Here is a 10,943-nt window from a genome sequence, read left to right as displayed (position 1 = left end):
GACACATAGAGCGTTATTTCATATGACAAAAATATTATATACATTGTTTGCTGACACAATATTTTTCAGTTTTATATACTGCATCATCGATTCCACTAGAAATCACTATAATGTCAAATATAGGCAAGTATATTTACGTGCCTATATTTACACACGTGTGGTATATACACAGACACAGATATATAATAATAATAATTATTATTATTATTACTATTTATTTCCTCCCATTCTTTACTTTTGGAAGTTAATCGGTAACGTTTCTCAAATCTTTCCATGATTTCCATAGGCAGAAGTAGGTTTTGTCCCATATTATCTGGACGTCTCAGAGTAAGAGCCGACAGGCACAACTTGCCAACGACCCGCACGGGACACGGGAAGAGAAGGGAAGCACAAGACAACTTTCTTTTTATTCCCTAAAGTGAGGATGCCACCTTTTCAAGATTTACATTTGTTCTCCACATTTGTATGTGACTTTGCCGGCCGACTTTTGATTATGTAGACTTTTGACTTTGATTAGTCCTAGAATAACCAAACAAACAGACCAATGTGACTTTGCTTGTTCCAACACCCCACAATTCGGGAGAACTTCGTAAGAAAACGGACAAATGGAAATCAAAACCGGAAACCCGAACATTCAGCCTGAAAACCTGGCGGGTGCAACGAGTAAGATATTGTGTAATCGATTATTCCCTTGCGATTCGCTTTATTACTAATCGCGACCATTCCTCGTGGAATTTTGTCAAGGAAGTGTGTCACTCTTGTCGTGGCATCCGTTCGCTCTGATCTGCAAATGAGACCGGCCTTGACAAGTGCCTGGCAGGTTTGTAGTTTTTTTCACAATTTTGGGCAACATGTACCGTGAAGTAAATATCTGTAGTTTTAATCGGTTTCAATGATACAGAACGATCGACTGAAAGGCACACTGTTTCTGGTAGCCTGTTTGCTTTGGATTGTGTAGTATTCCCGACCGCTGAAGGATTACACTCTTCTCAAATTCTTGAATAAGATACTGTATGTTTCAAATCTAAAAATATATGATCGGAATGTTGGTTAAGTAAAAAGTAAGGAGACTTCTGCTGAACAACTGCATTTGAATTGAAGTGTTAGATTTCTCAGATAAAATCTCCAGGTATGATTTTATTTTCTTGTTAGGAATGGAGTGGCTGCCCAGCGCTTCGCTGTCAGAACCCCTGTGGGGCTTTGGGGGCGCAGCTGAAATATTAGCATGCGCAAGAGCTTTCAACATAGTTCCCGATGGCTATGAAAGTTTCAGATTGTGGTTTCGAGTTTACAGATTTAAACCTTTACCAGTTTGAATGAAAGCCAATATGTCTGTGAAAGAATAAAATATAGGGCCAGCTAAGCAAAATATAGTCTGATTTTTCTTTATTTTCTCTGCTCCTTCTAAAAAAAAAACAACCACCACCTCTGAATATATGTTTCTTGCATTCAGAGTGTGTCATTCAAAGTGTGTGAGGGAACCTAAATAAGACAGAAATCTGGCCATTCTACTGTAGCCATTATATTTCTGGGCTGATCTCTCTGCCTGGTTGTTTTTCTCTTATTATGGTGAAGGCAGAAGGAGTGAGTGAAGGAAATCCCAGCACTGATATGTCTCAGCCACTTCCCTCTTGGACAGAAACTAATGCGGCTGCCGGAGGCGAGAACTCCACAGCGGCAGAGAGACCGGAGGAGACACACACGGACGCTATGGGTCTGTCCACAGGAGACCAGGGCAAGGGCAGCACAGAAGCAAACACTACCCGGCAGGACACCGCTGTCATCGGGCCCGGGATCCCTGAGCTTCCTTCAGCCTCCAAGCTGTGCGGTTATCTCCACAAGCAGGGCGGACCCCTCAAAACCTGGAAGTTCCGCTGGTTCACCTACGAAGAGAATAAATGCCAACTGTTTTACTATCGCACAGCCCAGGACGTGAATCCGCTCGGCAGGGTAGAACTCTACAGTGCTACCTTTGGCTACCCGTTGCAAAGCGAGGAGGGGACATTCCACATACAGACTCCAGAACGCACATTCGTGCTCAAGGTATATTTATGGTCTCGGGGTTTAAAAAAAACAAAAAAAAGTAGACGGCGTGTGTTAGTTGTCATCTTTTGTTCATTCGATTGGCTTTGTGGTGCGCAGGCTGTGGGTTACAACATACTGTGCAGTAAGAAGTACAGTTAGCACTGCACTCTGGAGGAATAACAGACAAGAAATGAAGTAACATCTTCTTAGTCACCGAGGCAGTAGCAGACACTCTTCTTGACCTCTCAACTCTTATCTTCAGTTGTACAAAGAGAGACTGTTTGCTTGCCTTTACCATTTTTCTTGGCCACTGTCCAGAGTTTATTTCTACATCCCGATATCTCTAAATCTTTCATCTGACTTTCAAATGTGTAATGATCAATTACACATGAGTGACTTGTTGGCCCAGTATTGCTCTATGGGACCTGAAAGAAAGCATGAGTGCAGTGCATTATTGATCCTGCACTGACTGATTCTTCTGAAGCAGATCCTTAGAGGAGCATAACAGGGCAAAGCTCTAATAATACCTACAACATAAGACCTAATCATTTGAATCCAGCCTTTAGCCTGTTTCAACTCTGCTGTGTGTGTCTCTCTTTCTCACACACGGTTGCACACACATACACAAGCTAATGCAATATACACACTTTAGGTACACTTCACTTTTTTAATATTTGTCTCAAAATTAGTGTATTTTCAGTATATTTTATCACAGTTCCATGACAGTACCGAAAACCATGATCATTTCGATCAGTGATGTCAGGGTGGGAATTTCCCATACAATCCCATTCCTGTAAAACACCCAACAGCCATTCCAGTAAAGTGTGTCATTGCAGGCAGCGAATAGGGATGCTAAGATGTACTGGCTCCAGCAGCTGCAGCTGAGACGGCTGCAGCACAGAAAACAACTGACTGCGTACTCCTCTGTGACGGCCCCACAGAACTGCAAGGAGGAGAGCCAGCAGCTGCACGACGCCTGCTCTGGTAAGACCGCAGAGAGCAAAAGAACGCCAGATCATGAGACAAGGGAGTGCTGGCCTGGTTAGCATGTCGACACATGGTCAGGGACTTTTTCAGTGAGGCTGCCTGCCATGTGACATAGCCGGTGTGCCAACAGGGGGTAAAAACAATCATTCTTGCAGAAGTTTCTTAAATAAGTGTACATTTCCCTTTCTGACGTCACTCAGTGCAAAATGAAGAACACACAGTACCCTCCATAACTTTTCTTTCTTTCTCAAGATATTCCAGATAGGTGATTTTGTGCTGCTTCAGGCCTGTGTGATATAGGAGTGCTTCGCTTTGGTTTATCACTACTCAATCCACGGACCATCCATGTCTAGGACAGAAGATAAACTTGCTCACACCTGTCACTGGGTTAAGTGTGCGCATTCACCTGTCACTGCACAATGTCTACTCAGTCATTGCAAACAGGCTAAGAAATGCAAAAAAAAAAAAAGCTGCTACATTTTTTCATAGTGAAGAAATTCAAAGCTGTACTTTTGCCTCATATTCAGTGTTTTGACTTGAATCAAGAGAGCTTAAGACAGAAACTTCTGTGACTTGACATGCCCTTTCAGGGATAGGAGGACCCTTAGGAGATGAACAGAAGTGATTAGAGGCTTCTTTTAAACAAATCAAAGCAAAATGAACAAGCCTACAGAGAAAAATAACAGTAGCATGAAAAATCGTAGGCACAGATGGACGTATGGGCGTTCAAATGTGTGCCTTAGAGTCTCGTCTCCAGCTTCCCAGCTCGTCTTTCCTACAATATTCCATCCATGGGAAAACTGCAAATAATTTCTAATTTAAAAAGAAAAATCTCCAGTAAACCATTCAACACTCCCTCTCCATCTCCCACATGGACTTGTCTAACAAGCACACAATCTCCTCCCACAGATAGTTCTGTACAAGTTTAAGACTGAATACTGATTCCTGAATTATTTTTTAAGTTCGCCACTTTCTGAAATGTTTGTATCTTGTGTATTCTCTTTACATGATATATATACAATTTCATATATCACTCATAACCGCATATATTCCAAATACAGTAAAAACCTCCAAAACCAGAAAGCATTGTTTACATATAACTCTAACAATGGCTAATCTGCAGGGTAATTATGGACTGATTTGGTGTCATTAAGAGAGAGAGAAAATGTGGATGTAGAGAGTTTGGGAAGTTCATTATTGCCTCATCGGAACTGGGAGGTTAGGTTGACTGTCAGATGTAAATATGTGACGCAGGGGGTTTGTACAGTGATGCCGCGTTTTAATGCTACTTACTCCTTTCTGATTTGAAGTGTCTCGTGACTCATCTACAGCACCATCCTATAATTACAGTGTCAGGCATGTTTTGTGGGATTTCTGAAACATTTGCTCTGTTGTTATCTGAACCAACCTTATCGGCCTTAGTTATCAGGGCAGCCAGGACCTAAGGGATTTCCTTTCTTGTTCTCTCCTGTTTTTCTCTATCTGGTATGTGATCCTGAGATTTCCAGCAAGTGCTAGGCAAATATTTGCAAACCGTGATGGAAATCGTTGATGAAAATCACTGTCTGCTGGTGTAGCTAAGATCTGCCTTACAACATGATGTTTCACTGGGACCCTTTTGATATTGTACCTCCCACCTTCTGGCCCCCTTTAGCGTAAAGTATGAACCTGATCAAGTTGCTTCTTACATGTGTTACATATGTTAGTTACATAAGCGCTGGAAAAACATCTTTCTACTTGCCATCCTTACCATCTCCTGGTATCCTGTGGTAATAAAAGTCATATGTACTGTAGGAATTTCAGTTGTCTAGCAAGGGATTCTTGGCCTCTTATTTACATATCACCACAATAGCAATACATTTTTCAAATATCACACCGTTTGATAATATTAAATATTAACTCAATGCGTTGTGCAGATACTAAAATTATCAGAGGTCAGTCCAGCATTAATACAATATCGCTCTGACAAGGGATTATTTTAATCCATTGAATAGGCAAGATAATGCTACAGATTACTCCTAATCACTTGGTAAATCCTCCATTTCATGTTGCTGCCTAGCTACCTGGATTAACCCCAGAGGAAAGTCACTGTGGGTTGGCCTGAGTGTTGGAGGTGCACCACCTTGTCTTAGGCTGGCTGCCTCCACACCTTCTTGTTGACTGCAACCCGAATCACTGCTGTTTCTGTGCGATACGTTGGAATTCCGAATCACCGCTGTTTCTGTGCAATACTTTGGAATTCCATCTCCACTGCTATGGGAAATATGGCTTTTCATTTGTGGTTTGTGCTTTTGTGTCAGTTCACCGACGCATCTGTCAGCACGTAATATTTCATTATATAGAGTGGTTCAATATAAGCAGATAATAATAAGTGAAGTGTATTCAGGTTTAATTTTAGTTTATTCCTCGATGAAAATGAATGTCTTGGTTTGATGTTCGTGGGAGCTAAAAGTCTGGAAAGACATAATTGGTGCTGAGGTGCTGGAACTTGTTTTACTAAAGCTAAGAGTGGCTACAAATCCAATATTTCAAGACATCTTTGAATATTGATTTGGTACCCCTTACGTTTAGTTTTTATATTATAACTTGTTTTGCTGTTAATATATATCATAACCTTATTTCCACTAAGTGTCTCCAAACCTTTGATTGGTATTGTACAACTCTAACTCCTTGCTTTTTTCTGTACCTTTTAGATATATGCAATCAAAGGAATCTCACCCAGAAACTCTAAAGTAGTGGGAGCTGGTTGGAGCCTGTGTATAATGCTCATTTGTGACTAAGTTCGGATGTTATGTAGAGCCAGAATCTTGCCTCTGATGCATTTCTTTGATGTTGCTTTCCGTGGCTTGCAAATAGTTTTCATTTCCTGTATTTGGCAAACTACCATACCAGACAAATGATACCCAATTATGATTCACATCCTATATGAGCAACTATCTGGTTACCCATGATTATGGCAAAGAACTACAGCATTAACACACGTGGTTTAGTGTTAGCCTTTCCTGAGAAGTCCATTTCATTTGACGAAGAATGAGTATCTTAAATGTTCATAAAGGCTCATATAAATTACCCAAGCGCCACCGAAGGCATAGTTGCCTTTCATTGCCCATGGTTCCCCTGTTACCCGGGTATTAGTGCTGAGTTTTAGGGGAAGGCGCCACACGGCAGTGACTATTACAGGAAGTGAAGAAGCAAACATCTGAGCAGCTCAGGCAGGTGGCCTGCCAGAGGAACTGGGCTAATTATAACTGTGTCCCCTAACTCACATATGAAATAGGCTTGCTGAACGGAAGGGTCATTGTAGGTTATTTTGGCCTCAAACTTTGTTGTTTAAATTAAATAGTGTCTTACATGCCTGTGTTTATATGGGTATATTTATATTATGGCTACACAATAGGCTATATAGAAAGCATACATAATATACCAAAAAACGGTGTTTGTTTATATTAAAAAGTATTTGTGACAAATTAGAGCAGGTGACACCTAGTTTGGTTGCAAAAATTGTTTGGATTTGGAGCATTTGGGGCCGTTTCTTCATTCTGAAGCAGAGAGCTTTGACTGACTCACTGGGGAGCTATTTTAGACATGCCATAACTTGGTTGCACCTCACCCAGCTGTTTGTGTGTGCGTGCGTGCATGCACACAGGTTGCCGGAGACCACACCGACTGCACCTCGATACGTCGAGCCGCATAGCATTGCGCTGGCACTACATTCTACCTTGTTGTAGCTTTCAGGCTCACGCATTTCCTTCCTTGATCCTTTACAGTTAAGCATGATTGGCGTCCTGTTTTGCGTGAGCGTGTTGTGTGGTCACAGAGCGCAGCCATATGCCGCTTGCATTTATTGGAGGGCCAACTGAGAAAGCAAAGTCACAACTGGCGGTGAATGCTGCTTACGAACTCCTGTTGTTCATATGAGGGCCTTTTGCAAATTCATTCACTGCGTGCTGCAGCTTCCACAAAGCCAAGCAGTCAACATGTCTCACAGCCCTGCAAACCCCCCGTAGAAGGGTTTGAGGTCGTAGTGATGTGCTCTTCAATGCTCGCCCTTATGTGGGAAGTTCAGCCCATTATAGTTTTACACAACATTACAAAAGGTCTTGTTTGTTACGTATATTTCCTGACTTCCCGGCCGAATTCGGCCGCTCCTGGTGGAAGGAAGCCAGGACAGGGCTTCACACTGCTTCCAGCATCATTGATCTTCTTTTGCTTAGTCGCAGCAAACTTCCTGCCCGTCGTGAAGCTACCCCATGGGCTGGTGGGGGAGGAAGCAGCTCGTCAGCCTGTGCAGAAGAACCCCCTCAACGTCTCCATCAAGCACCCGCTCATCGAGATTCAGTAAGTGCAGTATTTCTTCATAAACCCCATTGGCCGCATAACCAGGGCAAAAAGTAACACGGTTTAAAAGTGTAAAGGCATGTAGCAATGGTGTCCGTTCATTCATCAGCACTTCTTTCTTAAAGTGCTTGTGTCATCGCTCCCCACAGTTTCTCTTTACTTTTACGGAAATCCGTCGTCTTGCCCACCCGTGATGTGCTGGTTCCTTAGGATCGTGTTTTTATTGTCATTGTAAGAACACAGAACAGGCTCTTAGACACACACTATGTCCAAACAAACAATCCTATTTCCAAACAATTGCAGGATTGTCACTTCATACTAATAATGTTTGAAACCTTAGTTACTATGATTTTTTTTTTTTTTTTTTAGTTGCTCTGGTCAAAAAAGTAAAAACTCCAGATATCCTACTCAAAGTATTTTATATTACCTGTATTAAACTGTGTGTGTGTGCGCGTGTGTGTGTGTGCGCGTGTGTGTGTGTGCGCGTGTGTGTGTGTGTGTGTGTGTGCGCGCACGTGTGTGTGTGTGTGTGCGCGCGCGTGTGTGTGTGTGTGTGTGCGTGTGTGTTGCAGAAACTCAGTATATAGCTTGCTCCTTCGTCGGCCCTCTCAGGAACAGAGTATGTTTTGGGTGGAATCCAATACCAGCCCCACTGATGGCCTCAAAACAGACTCATCCAATCCCTCACCCAGTATACCCAGTGAGCCCCAGTGCCCTGACTCAAACCATGCTCTTCTCGGTTAGCTCCAAATTTAACTGCGACTTCAAAAAAACATACACTTGATATAAACGGCACATAGCAGACTTCAGTGCGATGTAAATGTACTCATTTCCACTGACTCTCCTGTAGCCCTTGAAGTGGCCCCTGCTGATCTTCCTGAGAGGATGGGTCCCACTGCACCGCGCTGTAAGCAGCTGTGCGACAGCTGCCGATCCCCCGCTTCCGCTCTGCCCAGCGGGAAAAAGGAAAAATGCTTCTCGGCCACGTTGCCCATTGACCACAAGGAGGACCGAGCCGCCCGCCTCAAGCAGGAGAACCTGACGCTGGCCGAAGAGGTCAAAGCCCAGAAGGTAGCGCTCATAGACGGGTCGTAAGAGCACGCTAGAGAGATGTTTCTTGTTCAGTACGCGGACTCATGAACCTGCCATAAAGACATCTCGCTGTGTGTGTGTGTGTGCGTGCTCGTGTGAATGGTAAGGAACTGGTGTGGCTGCTGCACCAGGCCCTGGAGGCGGCGCAGATGGAGAAGCGGACCTGCACGCAGTTCATGGCGGCCAAGGGCGAGCAGGCTCGCCTGGAGCTCCTGCGTCACGGCGAGCGGCGCGCCGCTGACCTACAGCGGCGTCTGGAACGCCTGCGCGCAGAGAGCGAGGCCTTGCGGCAGAGCCTGGCCGAGCGGGATGCCCACGTGGCCGAGCTGCAGGATAGCCTCCGCCTCCTGCTGGAGAAGAACCAGGCCAAGCAAGAGGTCATCCTCAAGCTCTCGGAAAAAGTGGCAGCATGCATGGATGACCCCCGCCACACCCTCAGCTTCGAGCACCGCAGCGCTGAAACTTTCAGGCACCTCATGCAGGAGACAGACGGCCTCAAGGTGCGCGGCACCCACTGCTACAAAACACGGCTCTCTGCATGGTCACATGGTCACATTAGATAGTCCAATATTTTAAAATTATTTTGATCTGCATTCTAAATTAGCTTTCGATTGTCCACTAGGTTTAGATTGTGGGGGAAGTGTCTTAAAAAAAATTAATTTTTCAAAGATTTCTCTATGTATGTGGGTTGTGTTTTAAAAGTTGGTATTGTGTTGCATCTCGCAAGATGCTTATAACCGATGTCATCAGAAAATTTATGGTGACTCATTGAGATCATGACCCAACTCATTTTTGAACATAGCCTGACTGTGTTGAACAGAGGAATGGCCCCTTTGTGATGTGTGGTTATAGCTAAATCCCTGTTAAAGTTTCCAGTCCCCCAAAGGGCTGTCTTCCTCAGGGAGTAGGCCATTGGCCACAATGATGCTTCCTTTCATATGGAACATTTCGTTTGTGTTTTTATGCTGTGTTTCAGGATGATTTGGAAGCCTACAAAACGCAGAACAAGTTTCTGAACTCTGAGATCCATCAGCTGACCAAACTGTGGCAGAACAGCTCGGAGCAGGAGAAAAGCCTTATGGTAAAGGTGGGTAAAAAACAAGTAAAACTCTCTCACAGAATGAGACAGACTTCTGATTTGTATGATCATGAAACCACAGAACACCCATTGTGATATAACACAAGCATCTAACGTATGACATGGTAGCTTGATGGATGGTCAAATAATTCATAATGACATCTTTGTTTAGGGTTTTGGTAGTCCAATGGTTGCTACGGTAATGGATAAATATTGAATAAATGCTTCGTGTGTGTGTGTGTGTGTGTGTGTGTGCGTGTGCGTCAGTGTGCCTATCTGGAGGCCAGCAACTGTCAGATGGAGAGTCGGTACCTCGGGGTCCTGCGAAAACTCCAGGAGAAAAAGGAACTAAATGCAGAGCAAAAGGATGCCGTGGGGAAGTTAATAGAGGAAGCACTGCAAGCCAATCTGAAGGATGTTCTCCGACTCGACACTGTCAGGTAAAAGCACAGACATGGTTAAAATCATATAAAACACTTGATACCTTATTTTAATTAGAAATGTATTTCCTAGGCACTTGAATTTCAGTGCCTGAATCCAAGTAATCCAATTTCAGATAGTTTTAATCAAGGCTATTCATAGATGATAAGATTCATAAAGACCCTGAGAGCAGTCATGCCACTCCTGAGAGGTGTATGCCACTGTTCCTCAGGGAGTATGACGAGTACGGTTTTAAGATCCTCCCTGACTACGAGGTGGAGGACATGAGGTTGCTGGCTAAAATCCAGGCCCTGGAGATCCGTTCACACAACCTGCTCCACCGGGACATGGGAGAGCACTCACTGCTGGCCCGCTGGACCCAGCACCTGGGTGGCCGCTCACCCGACGACCTCTGCCCGGGCCCGGAGCTGAAGGCCCTGTTACGGGCGGGCGTCCCGCGCGGGTACCGGCCCCGCGTGTGGCGCTGGATGGTGCGCAGCAGGACTCGGCAGCTCCGCGACCGCCACCCAGATCTCTTCCAGCAGCTGTGCGAGAAGAGCCACGCCACACCGCACCCAGTCTCCCGGCAGATCCAGCTGGACCTGCACCGCACGCTCACCACCAACCGGCACTTCTGCTCACCCTCTAGTCCCCAGCTGCGGCAGCTCCGCAGGGTGCTATTGGCCTTCTCCTGGCACAACCCCGCCGTCGGCTACTGCCAGGGACTCAACAGGTGCGTGGCCGTCCTCCTGCACACACCGCTGCAACTGAGAATTACCTCCTAGGCCAAGAGTTGGCAAGTGTAGCTTCCCGTCTGTGGTCCAAAACGGAAAATCCCAGTTCAGCTAGAAGCCAAGTTTGCACAGTGCCAAGCAATATACAGCAAAGTCCGGATGAACAGGTTGGTGAGCTCAGGTAAGAATTTTGTAATACCTTTCCTGCAGTTCATGCTCAGATATTTCATCATTTGTTGTTTAATAAAGTACCATCCAATCCACTGAGT

At 44.7% G+C, this 10,943-nt stretch overlaps 1 protein-coding gene across 9 annotated transcripts in view; it reads left to right on the top strand.

Annotated features, from left to right (window-relative positions):
• The first annotated feature begins 333 nt into the window (after positions 1-333).
• tbc1d2 (TBC1 domain family, member 2) overlaps positions 334-10,943 on the top strand; it is a 14,895-nt gene continuing 4,285 nt past the window's right edge. For 2 of the 9 annotated variants that reach the window (XR_014123291.1, XM_081712881.1), the window contains exons 1-10: positions 334-820; positions 1,576-2,043; positions 2,862-3,009; positions 7,227-7,350; positions 7,923-8,089; positions 8,201-8,421; positions 8,550-8,942; positions 9,419-9,529; positions 9,788-9,960; positions 10,173-10,673. Coding sequence is in view for 7 of the 9 variants with exons in the window: in XM_081712881.1 (XP_081569007.1) it covers positions 791-820; positions 1,576-2,043; positions 2,862-3,009; positions 7,227-7,350; positions 7,923-8,089; positions 8,201-8,421; positions 8,550-8,942; positions 9,419-9,529; positions 9,788-9,960; positions 10,173-10,673 (2,336 nt within the window). In the remaining 2 variants the exon portion in view is untranslated. Of the gene's footprint in view, positions 821-1,575; positions 2,044-2,861; positions 3,010-7,226; positions 7,351-7,922; positions 8,090-8,200; positions 8,422-8,549; positions 8,943-9,418; positions 9,530-9,787; positions 9,961-10,172; positions 10,856-10,943 lie in introns of those variants that run through there. The other 7 variants (XR_014123292.1, XM_081712878.1, XM_081712880.1 and 4 more) reach the window with 7 other exon arrangements.

The sequence above is a fragment of the Electrophorus electricus genome, chromosome 4 (genome assembly GCF_041902795.1).
Source record: "Electrophorus electricus isolate QZ-2024a chromosome 4, ASM4190279v1, whole genome shotgun sequence".
Classification (NCBI taxonomy): Eukaryota; Metazoa; Chordata; class Actinopteri; order Gymnotiformes; family Gymnotidae; genus Electrophorus; species Electrophorus electricus.
This window is presented reverse-complemented; position numbering and strand designations above follow the sequence as displayed.